The sequence below is a fragment of the Perissodus microlepis genome, chromosome 17 (genome assembly GCF_051167445.1).
Source record: "Perissodus microlepis isolate ML-2025 ecotype Zambia chromosome 17, ASM5116744v1, whole genome shotgun sequence".
Taxonomy (NCBI): domain Eukaryota; kingdom Metazoa; phylum Chordata; class Actinopteri; order Cichliformes; family Cichlidae; genus Perissodus; species Perissodus microlepis.
The window spans coordinates 16,833,687-16,848,432 of NC_140477.1; the positions used below are offsets into that span (position 1 = coordinate 16,833,687).

The window sequence follows — 14,746 nt, forward strand, 5'->3', positions numbered from 1 at the left end:
TGGAACTTGAAATTTTGACTCATGGATGGCAAAAAGGTGTTTTTTAGTGACAGAAACAAACTTCCTTTTCTTGATGTAGCGCTGTGGGGTTTATGTTAAGAAATAGCTCCCATATGAAATCTCAAACAAAATAACTGTTTTTCAGATTTCAGTAATTTCAATGATTTCTATCAATCTTCTGACCTAAAAATGTTAATAAAAGCATTTCCACACTGTCATAATATTAATTTAAACAACAGGAACATGGTTAGGGCTACAGGTAATGGCTGTTTTCATATTTCTCTGGGAATTGACTTGTTAGTTTACAAAATGTCTGAAAAAGGTGACACCTTCAAATTATACAAAATAAAAAAATAATTGTGAAAATGAGTAGAAACAGGATTTTTTCATAAATGTTCTGGTATTATCAAAACTATTCTCACTTCATGTTTAAGTCTAAATTTCTAAATTAACGGCACTGTGGCCTTTAGAAAATTTTTTTTTTTTTTTATTAGAATTTTCCAGAGAAGGAACAACATATATGTTAATTTATTGTTACAATTATCCTTAAATTAGGTTTAAAAATACCAGGATAAAAAGTCTGGAAAATAGAAAAGGCAGACAGCTTTGCAGACAAACAAGCAGATCTGACAGCTGAACCCACATGACCTCATCTTTTTGTCCTCAGAAACACATCATGCCTTCCTTTTAATTTATTTATAGTGCGTTCATTCGGAGCCTGAGTGAGTACACGCCCGACTGCGGGGAGGATGTACAGGCACGGTGGAGGACTGCTGGCAATTTCAGCTCCCTCCTCAGTTTTCCTGGAGCTACTCTCACATCAGAAATCACTTCGATGTCATGCTAATTGCAGCGTGGTCCCCCCTGGCCATGTCTGTGCTACAGATTGCATTTCGGATAAGTGTTGAGATGAGCTTGGTTCTGTCTTTAAGGAGAAGATAATTGGTATTGTGATAAGAGTGTTTTCAGGCCCCTGCAGATGTGGAATCGCAGGCTGCAAATGGATAACTTGCTCATTAAATTCTAATAGTGTTTTATAGAGTTTTTGTTTTTCTGATTTTATCTTTTATAATGTTCAGATGCATGCTTGTAATGGACTCTTTTCAGCTGCCAAAGAGGCTCTGGAACAATGAGCCTAGAAGCTCAGTGAAGCGCAGCGAGGCTTTGACCTGAATGCTAATGTCAGCATGTTCACAATGACAAAGTTAATATGTCAATGTTTGCTATGTTCATCATCCTAGATTACATGACAAATACTTGGTGATGTGGAGGGAAAAAATCATGCTCTTTAGTTAATATTTAATCTATATGATGAAGACAGCATTTATGAGGAACTCAGGATCTGGCTTTTTATAAGCAGATGAATTACTGTGGCCAAAGTGGGCACATGAATGTGAAAAACAGCTCACACAGCGACGGACCCCAATTTTGCCATTTTTGTTACAAAAAGAAAACAGTAACATTTCGAGTGGGTCATCTAATAATCAGAAGGTTGGTGGTTCGAACCATCAGTCCACTATCTTTGATGTGCAGAGTGTGCGTGAATGTTAGGCCAAGTGTTACGCAGAGAAACAAGCACCTGTGTGAATGATCCGAACCAGAAACCCAGTTAAATCTACACGTGTACGGAAAAGCTTGTCACTGCTATAGTTTCAAAGGAATCATAGCTGATTTGGATTAAAAATATTGATGACATTTGTGTTTACATCACTGCTGCTGCAGGTGCGATTGACCCACCTGAGCGGCATCTGCAATCACACCTCGCCGGCTTAAAAGTTTAGAGTTTTTGGCGAATGTGGTTGTTGTTATGTTGAGCTGGCAGCGGGAGAGCTGCAGCTCTGTGTGTGTGTGTGTGTGTGTGTGTGTGTGTGTGTGTGTGTGTGTGTGTGTGTGTGTGTGTGTGTGTGTGTACGGCAACCGGTAAAATAAAGATGATCAAAATGCCACTGAGTCTGCCATGTATGTTTACAATCACTATCAGAGAAATATACACTTCTCTTTGTTATATTTGTTACTGCTTCTATGAAGAAGTCATCTTTGATCTGACTATTAAACTTGAGTTCCTCTATGACCGCTCTCTTCACTTCTTTTTGGACTATGTCGACCACCTGGCAACCTCTAGTTGCTAGGGAAAATCTGAATTTCCTGACCATTAAGTGAGTGGTTGCTGGCTGGCTGATACACGGTGCCGCACTGAAAACCACCTTGTGATTACTTTGGTCGCTAAAAGATTTCCGCAATCATCTGTCGTTTGCATGGGAGACGGCTGCGTTTCTGGTTTGCATCAAACCTTTTCAGGTTTTACTACCTCGTGGTGGCTACTAGTTAGCAAGTGTTTGCATGCTCATCTTCACGTCTTCTATGCAGACTACAGGGAACTTTTTAGGAACCAAAGCAATCACAAGGAGGTTTTTGGTGCAGCACGCTCTTTGTGACCAATTTCACCCAGCAAACACTCACCGATTGGTTAGAGAAAACTATTTAATTACTATATCATTTTTTATGCTTTTTCTTAGCAATTGGAAGTTGTTGTGAAGTTGCCAACCAGCCTCTGAGCCTGTGTGGCTGAGGCCTAAGCAGCAGTCGTGCAGGGTATATGATAAGGACAGGAAGAAGACCTTTTTATACATGTGTAGATAAAAGAGGAGTTTCATTACAGAAGTCTACATAGAAGTGCTTTAAGCTTGCTTTCTATTTTAAATATAGCTGTAGTTGCAAAAATATCTTATGCTCATATAGACATCTGCTGGTGAACACTTTATTAGTTTATGGGCTCAGTCACTCATTTTTTGGATCATAATGAATAATATATTTAGTCCACTTTGTAAATTTTGGTTATTCTAAATTTAAGAAATGAGAATTATCCATTCATTGTCACATCTGCCACTCATTACCACATCTGGGGAAAAAAAGCTTATCTTGAGGCTTTAAAATGGGACCTTATAGACCACCACAGTATCTACAAACAGAGGTGATGATGCACACAGATTAGTCATCTGAGATCATACTATTAGTCATATGGTCCTGACACAGAATAAAATAAGTTGGAAACATGTCCAGCTGTCTTTAAGAGAGTTTTAGACCATCTGGGTGATTTTGTAAAATCTAAAACATCTTGGATGGCTTTTTTCGCTTTTGAAGGCCTGGTTGGAGGGTTAAAGGTGGAATTGGTTCTAGGTTAGAGTTTGGGACTTAAATGTGTGGTTAAGAAGATTGGGAATGCATTGATGTAAATAAATATCCTCAAAAAGCCAAATTAACAAGACTCTGTCTGTATGTGTGCAGCACGCTCTACAAACAGAGTGGAGCAGGCAGCAGCCAGTGTAACAAAGAGCAATGTTTAGCCAAAATATGAGCACCGTTTATGCAAATTAACTCAAACTTAACTATGCACTTACTCTAGTCCTTAGCTAAATATCCGCCAGGTTTGAAGCGAATCGGATCAACAGTTTTTGAGCTAGCTGAAGAAAAGCTAAATGTTAGTTAATAAATAAAATCACAGCATGCGTCCTTCCAGTATTTGTTATTGTAGCTCATTGAAATGATGTGTATTTCTCAGACACTGGGTGAAGAAAGAAAGAAGGCCAGTGGAAACACATCTACATCACTGGATTGTAATGAAGCAGCTCAGTGGAGACAGAGGAGAAGGGGGGAGGAATGTTTTTCTAGCAGCAAATGTTGGTATTAAAATCTGGCAGACGTAAATGCATCGCAGCGTGATATCCGCAGATCACAGAGCGCTGCCAGAGCTGCTTTCCTGTGCCAGCGTGACTGTGCTCAGGTTCTCAGAGAGCTCTGGGGAATCTGCGAAGCTGCCGCCATCAAACCAGAACTGTGTCAGAGGAGAGCTTGAGTAATAAATTGCTGAGATTATTACAGGGAGTTCCTCCAGAGTGTACATAACAACTTCAGTTTAGTGAGGTTTCTGGGGGAAGAGGAAGTGAGCAGGTCAGACTTGCCCCACTTTACTTGCAGGGCTGTCTTTCATCCTGTATGTCAACCCTTAAAGTGTGTGTCTGTTTCCAAGTGTGCACTAACTTCAGTCTCTATTTGAGAGGCCTGCTCGGTGAACTGTAAACTCCTTTGACAAGACGTTCCCCTCTCTGTATGCAGAGTGCACGACTGTGAATGTTTTATGAATCTTTATTTTAGAGGTTACACTTAATGGCCATGCAGTAACAAGAGGATTTGCAGCTTTTCTCCATTTTATATTGTTATAAAGTGGTTTTGGAGGCTGGTCTGATATTATAGAAAAGGATGTAATTTTGGACTCAGGGATGGAAATGTAACTTTTTTCACAGTTAATCCAAATAATTAATCAACAGTGGAGAGAATAATGGCTGTCAAAGTGGCAGTGAAGTGATTAGCTCCATCGGGTCTTAAGAAACACTGCTGCATACGTTAAAAATGTTAAATGCAGGCTTTAGTGTTTGCAGAGCGAGCAAAACGTGACCAAGGTGGCATACAAAGCCTGTAAATAAAAGATGACATTACGACCATGCCAAGACCGACTGGCCATGGACTCCAAATTGCAAAGCCTCAGTGAAGTATTGTTTTGAGTATTGCGTTTCACAGCCAGAAGATACCATATTTGGAAAAGAGTGTGGAGTGCTAGCATGGGTGCAGTCGTCAGAATGCTAAAATTACATTCACCAAAACTCAAGCCCAAGTTTCTTAGACAGGTTATACCTCACTGCAAGCTATTATATTATTTATATAATTCAATTAGGGATCCTCCGGAAGGCACAAACATGTACATGTTTGATTCAGGATGACTGGATGAATCCATCCTGTATCTACAATGGTAAATTATATCTGATGTTTTCTGGCTGTTACTTTTTTGTCATTTAATTCTGATAAGTTAGAGTCCAGTTACAGTGCAGTTAAGGTGGTACCTAAAAATTAAAGCAGCAAAATTATCTTTGTTTTTTCCAGTAAAACCTCTTACTGTCATTTCATTTGGCTGTGAAATCACTGCGGTCAGAGAGCCTCACTGTCTTACATGGTGAGTGTAGCTGTACGTTCTACTTGACAGCAAACTCGATATCCATCCATCGTCTTCCATTGTGAGGCAGGAGGCTAAGCAGCCACACTTTCCACTTCCTACTGGGAGATCCTGAGGTGTTCCCAGGACAGACAAGACATATAATCTCTCCGGTGCATTCTGATTCTACCCTGGGGTTTTCTTCCCAATTGTGCATGCCCAGAAAACCTCGTAAGGGAGGAATCCTTCCTCTAACCAGATGCACCAACCACCTCAACTGGCTCCTTAACATAAAGGAGCAGGGACCTTATTCGTAGTTATATTTATTCGTAATTGGTAGTTTAAGCCAATTTTTTGCTTGCTGTACAGTTTTTTTGTGCAAAGCAAGGAATAGCCTGGCAACCTTCAAACGATTTCTTTATTTCACCAGCTCTATCTACAACATCCTTAAACTTCCACTGACTCTTTCTTGGGTGTCTCGGCACACCCTTCTACACCATATAGTGTTGTTGGTACAGCCATCATAGGCCTGTAGGTTTGTTTCCAGCCAATGAAATGCCATCAAATTACACAACAATCATTGGCCATAATCGACAAGGGAAACTGTATTCAAGTCGAACACAGAACACAAACAACATAATCACATTACATCACAAAATCCCAACCCAAACTGTTGCAGCTGAGTCAAAGTGTGGGTTAGGTCATCAGCAGGTTATGGCAAATTAATCTGCTCACTGCAGACCTTTGACAGCTGCCAAGCACCTGCATGCACATCACCGCCTCTCCAATTGAGTTTAGACACTCATGCAGCTCACTCACCAAGTCTTTAGATGTGCCCAGTCTCTTCAGACCATCCAGGGGCAGGAGGTCAGCAGAGTCCTTGTGTGTGAACTGGGTGGCCTGCTTCAGACGCCTCTGCTGGTGCAGGATGGCTTTATCCCGGATTGCTATCTCTCCTTTTTTCGCCTCGCTCATTGTCTCAGGCTATTAAAACCAGTTCTTTCTGATGCTGTGCACGGGAGCACGGAGACTGTAACCTCACGGCGGCAGCAGAAGAGGAGAAACCCCTCCAAGGAACGTAAAGCTCTTGTCCTCTTTAAGGTCCTCAGCAGCAGAATAAACCTCTAAACGTTGCCTCTGTTGCTCTCTCTGAAATGCTGCTGTATAGTCCTGAGCATGTATTTCTCCCAGGAGCTATTGTCCTGCTCCTCTCATGTGCATCTTTCCTCACAACGTCAAGATCTGCTGAGTCTCTCACAGAGGCTGCGAGGCTGTGTGGAAGGTGTGACAGAGTCTGTGTAAGTGTTTCCTCCCCTCCCCTCAGAGCTGTCTGTCCTTGTATCGCTCTCTCTCTCTCTCACACATATACATCTCTGCCTTCGGTAGTGTTTCTCTCTCTCTCCTCTCAGCCTTCCTCTTTCCCTCACCCCCAAACACTGAGCATATTTTCCCAGCTGACTCTTTGTACATCAGACCTCACCGCTCCCCTGCTAATCTGTAACCACATTCTTAACCATCACAGTAAGCATTTCTCTGCCTCGTCTAGTCTTTTAAACTGGCACAGCCACCCACATGCACAGTCTGTCACTCCTGTGTGTTGCTTCTGAGCCCGACACAGTTTGCAGCATCAGTCCCCCTGAGCTCAACAGCGGTAGCCCCCCGCTGTGTAGGTGCAAGAGCTCGCTGTGGTCCGACCCCAAACAGGGGATCAATCTGCACCACCAATGGCAACAATTGATTTCCTTCCCGCCTGAATTAAAGAATCCATTTTCTCCTTTCCATCCATCCACACCACCAAAAGCTATAAATATCCCGTTTATCATGACCTCTACGCAATGACACATTTTTATACAGCAGTGGTGATTTGGCCTGGAGGTGTGGAGGGTTTCCTTGAAGTGTAGTATGGCTTCTCATTTATCAGTCACAGCGTTTAATGAGTGTATCCTTGCAGAGGGTGCGTGTTCATATATATATATATATATATATATATATATAAAGACTGCTTTTTTAAAGTGTATAATTTTCATCTGGCAGAGGGAGTCCTTGTGAAGGTGAAGTGGAAAATACTGCCGAGGGATTTGATGTTTGTGTGCTGCCATCTGCTGGTTGAGTTTTTCCGCCTAACGTGCATCTTTTCTATCAGTAAAGAAAGGTTTTGAAACCGCTAAATCATAAAACACGTAAGCCCTTCCACGTTATCTCTGGGTCAATTACAATGGCAATGCAAGACAAGCGCTGAGGCACAACCAGCCATTATTCAAAAGAATCTGTTTTTTTTCCTTTGTACTGTACATGTCCTGTGTTACAGTTGGACAACTTAGCGAAGAACCAATATTAATTTTGTATCTTAAGGCACAGCAGATGAACAGTAACTGAAAGTCATGTCCTTAAGCAAAATGAAAAAATAGATCAAAGACCTGACAATGAAATTAGAGTTGCATCTGACCCTTCAAGTGATTATCTACTGTTCACTGAAGCATCATCAGAAATGGCCTCGGTGGAAGGGTGGCTGCCGGGAGAAATGTCTGAGGTATAATTGGTTCAAATCATCATCAGTATGTACAGATGAGGTTAGGAGAGAGGTAACAATGAGTTTTTAGAGCCATCTGTAAAACATTGAGGCTCTGTCATGGTTTGGAGATGCATTTCAACTGGTGGTGTTGGGGATCTTGTCAAAATTGATGGAATTATTAACACAGAAAAGTACCAACAGTGTTTGCACCACCAAATAAAACCATCGGGAAAGGTTTTGAGTGGCGCTGGCTTCATTTTTCAGCATGACAATGATCTAAAGCACGCTGTCAATACATTTAAAGCATACCTGGAAAGAGAAACACACATTGGAGCACTATCAGTCTTATACTAGCCTCCCCAGACCTCAACGTTATAAAGCAGTGTGGGATTATCTAAAGGCAGCCGACATAGGAAGAGTTTTGAATGTCTTTCAAGAAGCCAGGAGATTTATACTGAAAGGCTATTGAAATAATTTAAAAGTTGCCAAGAAAGTTCAGGCTGTGCTGAAGAATATACCAAATATTAACTTTCTAGTTTGTTAGAATTGTAGAAACACTGTTGAATTAATTGAAAAAGCCAAAATAGGTGACTTGTGATAGTAGACATACTAGTAAAGGTGAGCTAAAAATGATCTTTCTGTTGATTTGAGGTTTAATATTTCACAAATGGGTAAACAAATTAATATAAGATGGAAATAATATCACAGAAACCCTTAATTCATGGACAATGAATGAAGTCTCAAATTAGGAGCAAATGCACTTGCAGGCCAGGCATTTGTGCCAACTTTTCCTGGGAAGGAATGGAGCAGGGTGACCCTCAGAGGCAGAACTTTCTCCAGGGTCATGTTCCCAGAAAGTGGAAAAGATATTTTGGTAGGATGTCACATCATAGATTATCAGAGTTAAAAACAGTCAGTCCTTTCTGCCGGTTGAAAATAAGCTACTTTTGGCTGTTCCCTAGTCACAATGGGTCACCACAGCGGGTAGCTCAGCACGTCTGAATTTTATAGCCAGATGAGGGATTTGTGTCTCTGGCTGAAATGGAACCAGTGAATGTACAAACCACACTCTCCGTTGTTTGTGTGTGTGTGTGTGTGTGTGTGTGTGTGTGTGTGTGTGTGTGTGTGTGTGTGTATATCTGATTAGTAGGATAGCATTTAGCAAACAGAAGACACTGGAACAGACCCCTGAATTTCACCTTTATTGGTCATGACTTAAATGTCCAAACTGTCAAACAACCACTGCAGCAGTTTCAGACTCACTTCTCAAACCTGCACCCGTCCCTCCATTCATCGCAGAAATGAAAACAAAACCTGCTTCAGCAAAAATCAGAAAGTAAACACAGCAATATTGGTCGGTTGCTGGAAATGTAACAGAGTCCTGCATCTTGTGCTTTTTTTCTGTTTTTATCCTTGCAGAAGGCACGTGTGCATCAGTTCATGGAATCGCGCTTTAAGCTTTTCTTAGTGTCTCTCTGAAGAGTAAGACTATGCAAGTGTTCATACAACACATGAAGCTCCCTCTGAAAGAACTTCTGATCCTTGTACGACTGGCAGTGTAAAACCAAAGCCACGTTATGATTACCTGCCATGTGCAGAGCATTAATGCATGTTGTTTCTGAGATTTTTTTTAAGGTTTGTAGTGTGTTGTGCTGTGTTATGTTAAACTTTGATGCCAATGGAGTGTAAACATCAGGAATAACGTGGCCGTTAGATTTGAAAGCATGCCGTTATGCAGCCCTCGTCAGTGCCTCTCATGTTTTGTATGGTCGTGGATGTAAAAGTAGAAAAGTGCGTTTTAAGTCTGCTTAAGACAAAACAGTGGCAGGCAGGAGATCTGCACAGAGCCTAACTCGGAGTGTCATGTCTCATTTCAAAGGCGGAGGGGTTTTCAAATCGCCTGAAAAGTCTGGGTGCTGAAATATTTTAGTTAAATAAAATAAAATAAAGTAGACAGAAAGAAAATAAATAAAACGAATAAAAAGTTTTTTGTAAATTAAAAAAAATCAACCAAAATAAAAATATAAAGAAACTGTCAGTAGTTTTAGTGTTTGCGGTCTGTGCTTACTGAGTCAGCTGCTTCCAAAAAATGTTTTTATTATAATGATTATTCTGAATTTTGTTAAGCCTGGGACCTGCTAAATATCCTCCATGTAGTAATAAATTAAAACATGAAAAACTGAAGAAAAAAAAAAAAAAAGAAACAAAAATTTTAAATTAAAAAAAAAAGAATTAAAACTAATTAGTTTCTTTTTTATTATTCTAGTTTTTAATTAAGCTGTATTTAATATTTTCTTTCAGTTTATTTTCTCAGTGTTTTTGTTAAATGGTTTTTGGAAAGATTGTGGACAGAAATGTCGCGCTGTAAAGGTTAAAGAGTAACACAGCATGTGAAAAATATGCAGGATCCAGGCTGTGCGCAAAATTAATTTCCAGTTTTTCAAAAATTCATTTTAACTTCACAGTCTACAAAGATAGGGAAAACTCATCCCCACAGTGATGCTGCAGACTTTTTAGTCTCTCTGAAAGAAATTCATAGAAACAAAAATGAATATTTTGCATGTTAAACAAGAAGTTTTGAAATTTGGACTTCAGATTGGTTTTCACATGCTGCGTCACACAAAGAGGTTGTTAAAGCTCTGTAGGTGATATAATTTACACTATTTGAATTGGAAATGTTTTTCTCTTTTGACCATATGTATGCTGTTCCTCCACCTTTCAAATCTGCAATCCAACCATCATATGCTCATCCAGATGGTCAGAGGAGACTTTTTGAGGGTTGTGGAAATGCCTTCAAAAGGCAAAACCAGCTGGTTCTGTGTTTTCTAAACTTCACCTGGTGATTATTTAATGGTGACTGCTGACTTTAACACATGAGAGGCACAAACTGGTGCTACCTCTGATGATGCTTTGGGCCACACTTGTGATTATAGCTTTTCCATTTGCATCCACAGCAGTATCTTTAGTGTAGTGCACGTTTTTCAAGTTTTTAAATCCGAGGCACGGCGGTCACGAGGCGTTCAAACTGCCAACCACACCCTGACGCCACAGATCCCCAATGAGTGCAACAATAATTGGTCTGTTAACAGTGCTCGAGCTTTCCCGACGCTCTGCGTGTCACAGCACATTAGGAAGGTAAAGTGAGCAGAGCAGCATGTTCTGTCCCAGAGCCGGGAAGCGCCTGAAGGCCTCCCAAGCGTCTGAGAAAATGTTATATTTGAGAAAAACGCGGTGTTCCAGGCTGGTGGGCAGGCTGACGTCCCGGCTCATAATGTAGATGCCGTCGTTGTGCAGCGTGCACGTCAGGTTCAGTCCCGACTTGGACGTGTTCTCCTTCAGCTGGAGCCACTCCCCCGTGGTGACGTTGTACGACTGCACCGTCAGCACGTCCTCCGTTTGGCTGGGACGTCGCCGCCGCAGCCCCGTGTCCAGCTCGTGGGTGTAGCCACCCACCAGGTAGATGGTGTCCTCCACGGAGAGCATCTGCTGCTTCCGGATGTGAGCTGGGCAGGATCGGAACGCCGTCCAGGTGTCAGAGATGGAGCAGTATCGGAGGATGTTTGTGTTCCTCTCTGTCCGGTGTAATGGGAAGAAGAAAAAAAAAAAACTTTACGAGAGTAATTGTTACATATTTAATATGAGAAAGCCCAAAATAAAATAAAAATAAATAAATAAAAAAAAAAAAAACACGGAATGACTGAATAATTAACAAAGAGAAATGTAAGAATGTGCTCCAACATAAACAAACCGATAATAAAATAAAGAATAGTTTTTAAATCTTATAAAATCTCCTACAACCTAGGAGATGCATTGAAGTTGCTCATCTTATTTAAACAAAAACCCAAATATGGAAGCAATAACCGCTTTGATATCCTGTTCACCCAGCAGTGCTAAATCCCTTATAATTAAGGTTATATAAGAGATAATCCGGGACAAGGTGTCCTGATTATAAACGATATGTTGCTGACTGGTAAAGGGATAAATGCACATTAAAATGAAGAGTTTATAGGATTATAAGAAGCAGGAGCAGCTCAGTAGACCCAAATATGAAGGATCCAAACTACCAAAATCTTATATAAATAAATAAATTACTCAATATAGAAATAATGAGTAATTCAGAGATCAGTCTGGGTGTGTAGTAACTACCTTAAGGTGCATGAGCAGTCCATGCTTTTACTGTAAAAGTTTAATAACTTTTTGTGTGATTTCTCATTTCAATTATATTTTTGTCTTTTTGCTTATTGTATTTATTATTTTTTACTTTACTTAAAATTCTCATTGGGCACTAAAATGTGACATGGACAAAATGGTTCTAACGAATGCCTTAAGAGTGTTTTTTTTTAAAAGGGGGTAAAAAAGTGATCTAATTTTGTTTGAGAAAAATAAACTGCAGCTCAAGAGGAACTGAATCTGAGAATATAAACAGCTGTAGGTAAAAAAGATCCAAAAACGTCTGGTGGGTGCAGCAAAGCCTGCGTCTCTAACAGCCAGCAGGGGGCAGATGGTTACATTGTACAGAAGTGCATGAGAAAAGGTCCTCGGCTCCCTCTTAGTATTAACTCAGTAAACACTTTGCTGATGAGTTTATGGCTGCAAAGCACATGATGTTTGTTTTGTAAACTGTGGTCCCATTAGAGTCAAAGAGGAGGGTGAAGCTGGATTGTTCAGACTTTGTTATTAACAAATCACCAGAAGAAGCTGCAGTGTGGAAACGCGATCAGATTTGGATAATCACAAATCCTTTATGGTGAGGAACGGAAAACAAAGAAAGGGATGGATGCACTTCTGCATTAACGGTATGTAAAACATCTACTTCAAACTGTCAACAGTGACAAAACAACACAAGGACAACGTGCCAAACACCACAGCTGAGAGGAAGTGCAACAATACAACAACAAGAAAATCTGAATTCACACAAAGTCATTTTCAGTTTAACTCACTTTTACTTAGTCACCTCACAGTATAAGGAAAAGACACTGTCCTGGGTATCTGTGTTCTGTTTGTTCCTCTTCTCTCGCTTCTCTTATTTTAAGCCTAATTTTTTCCCCTTGTGACAATTAAACTTAACAAAACAGACATCTTGATGTTTTCAGTAAAACGTATCAGGAAAATGTTTACTGTCTTTACACTATAAACTGCCTTGATATGAGCGTTACAGTTACCTGACACTAAAAGTAAAAAACAGATGATCCCTTATGAGCAGCACATGGCGACAGCAGGGAGGAAGAACTCCTTTTAACAGGAAGTCTTCTCCAACAGAATCACCGTGAGATACAAACATCTGTTGAGACTAACCAGAGGCTGAAAATACAATACAGCCATCAGGGAAGTTTTTACTCTGTGGAATTAAGTTCTGTTTTTTCCCTTCATTTCTCAGAGGCTTTTTGGAGGAGTTATAACTACAGTGCCATGAAAAAGTAGTAGTCAGGATTGGGTGTGGCTAAAAAAATATGATTAATCACAATTAATCTATGAGTTAACAAGAGGAGTATTTACTTTTTCACACAGGGCAGGTAGATTTGGATAACTTTTTTCTCTTAATAAATGAAATTATCTTTTAAAGACTGCATTTTGTATTTACTCAGGTTATCTCGCACTGTGGTTTCTGCTGTGAAATGATTCATGTCACCTTCAACCTCTAAATGTGGGCTTTTTTTGCTCCTTAAAAAAACAAAAACACGTTCATGTCAAGGAGAAAGAATCACTAGATGAAAATTCACAGTTACTCTCCAAACTGTTGTCGGACTGTGTTGGCGTGTTAGTGTATATGCTGCTGTAGCTCCTGTACACACACCTCTCGCAGTGTATCCACCCATGACGTAGATCATACCCTGGCACTCACAGGCAGAGAACTCAGCCAGCGGGTCGGGCATCGAGGAGACGCAGGTCCACCAGTCCTGCTCAGGGCTGTAACACTCCACTGTGCCCAGACACTGGCCTCCCACAGCGTACAGCTTTCCCTGTACGGCCAGCAGCTTGAAGTTGGACCTGCATGAGAAGAATCACTGACTGAAACGCAATGCAAGGCAACCAATGGGGACCAAGGGGGGACTCGTGTTACCTCTTCTGGTTGAGTGGCGCCACCTGGTTCCACTCGTTCCTGCAGGGGTTGTAGCAGTGCACAGCAGAGATCTCCTGACTCGTCATCCTGTACCCGCCAACTATGAACAAGTAGTTATCGAGGATGGCCGACCCATACCCCCTGACGTTGATCATATCTGGAGGGAGGTTGTTGGCGAGGGGCTTCCAGCGCTGCTCCACCTCTCCATACCTCAGCATGGACCAGGGCTCATCCTGATCCGGAACGTCCAGGGACAGGCTGGTGAAGTCTCCGATGGCCACCAGGGTGGCAGTGCCATTCATGCGCATCTCCTTGACTTGGTCCCTGACAGCAGAGGCCAGGCTGCTGAACTCCGGCCGCCTCAGCATGGGGTGGTAGTAGCAGGTCATGTATTTGAGGCAAGCGGTACGCAGGTCGTGAGTCCCATACACCTCGGAGAGGCTGTACAGCTCCACGCAGTTCTCCAGCCGGATCTCCGAAGTGAGGAGCTTAAGGATGGAGGTGACCTGGAGAAAGGAGGCGGTCTCGATCAGGTCCTCCAGAGTCTCGTTAACTACCTGGACTTTGGAGGTGTTGATGAACTCCAGGACCAGCTCCAAGCCCAGGACGCTGAGTCCTTGCAGCTGCACCGAGTCCTCCGTGGACTCCCTCATCCCCGAGCTGTACAGAGCTCGGAAGTAGTCGCTCTTCTCGATCAGCTTCTTTTTATTCACCTGGTAGGTTTTGTCATCCATGATGATGGCGATGATCTGCTCGGATGACATGGTGAAGATGGTGGTTTTGGTCTCTCAAGCTGAGTTTTGTCTTTGCTTTCCCTTTCTCAGTCTCCCGAGCCCGTCGCCGTTTACATTTCACCGGCCAGGGAGCTCCGTGCCCGGTCTATATATGGTAATGTTCAGCCCGTAGATCGCCATGGAGCTGGGAAGCTAATCAGCTAGCTGTAGAGGCGCTGCAACCGCTCCCGGATAAACCGGCCAAAAGAAGCTTTTCCCCGTGATGGCATTCCTCCACAACTCGGCCCCACTTTCTGAAAATGTTGGTTGAATATCACGGTTTGTTTCTCAGCCTGCCAGGAACGTTTTCATAACATTTTCCTTGTGAGGGACAATGTCGAGCTGTCAAATTTAACTGTTTTGATTCTGCACCCTACATCATGTGCGTCTTCTTCTTCCATTGGAATTATTGGCAG

The 14,746-nt window shown here is 41.7% G+C and overlaps 2 protein-coding genes across 2 annotated transcripts in view; both read right to left on the minus strand.

Moving 5' to 3' along the window:
- The window catches only part of nrip2 (nuclear receptor interacting protein 2), a 44,752-nt gene extending 38,059 nt beyond the window's left edge, over positions 1-6,693 (minus strand). The window contains exon 1 of the mRNA XM_084909560.1: positions 5,804-6,693. Within this exon, the coding sequence (XP_084765686.1) occupies positions 5,804-5,959 (156 nt within the window). The 5' untranslated portion in view covers positions 5,960-6,693. The remainder of the gene's footprint in view (positions 1-5,803) is intronic.
- Positions 6,694-8,669: 1,976 nt separating this feature from the next.
- klhl42 (kelch-like family, member 42) lies at positions 8,670-14,725 on the minus strand. Its single transcript, XM_084910780.1, has 3 exons — positions 13,558-14,725; positions 13,291-13,484; positions 8,670-11,068 (listed from the first exon to the last, which is right to left on the minus strand). Exons 1-3 carry the CDS (start codon positions 14,319-14,321, stop codon positions 10,614-10,616), a joined length of 1,413 nt encoding a protein of 470 aa, XP_084766906.1. The 5' UTR covers positions 14,322-14,725; the 3' UTR covers positions 8,670-10,613.
- Positions 14,726-14,746: the final 21 nt, after the last annotated feature.

What these genes read in the sequence shown, in the direction of transcription:
- klhl42 (XM_084910780.1), bottom strand. Translation starts at nt 14,321, where the DNA reads ATGTCATCCGAGCAGATCATCGCCATCATCATGGATGACAAAACCTAC. An exon ending in GCGCCACTCAACCAGAAGAG is followed by an intron (nt 13,485 to 13,557) that starts GTAACACGAGTC and finishes CTTCTCATGCAG; the next exon opens with GTCCAACTTCAAGCTGCTGG. An exon ending in GGGTGGATACACTGCGAGAG is followed by an intron (nt 11,069 to 13,290) that starts GTGTGTGTACAG and finishes TACACCGGACAG; the next exon opens with AGAGGAACACAAACATCCTC.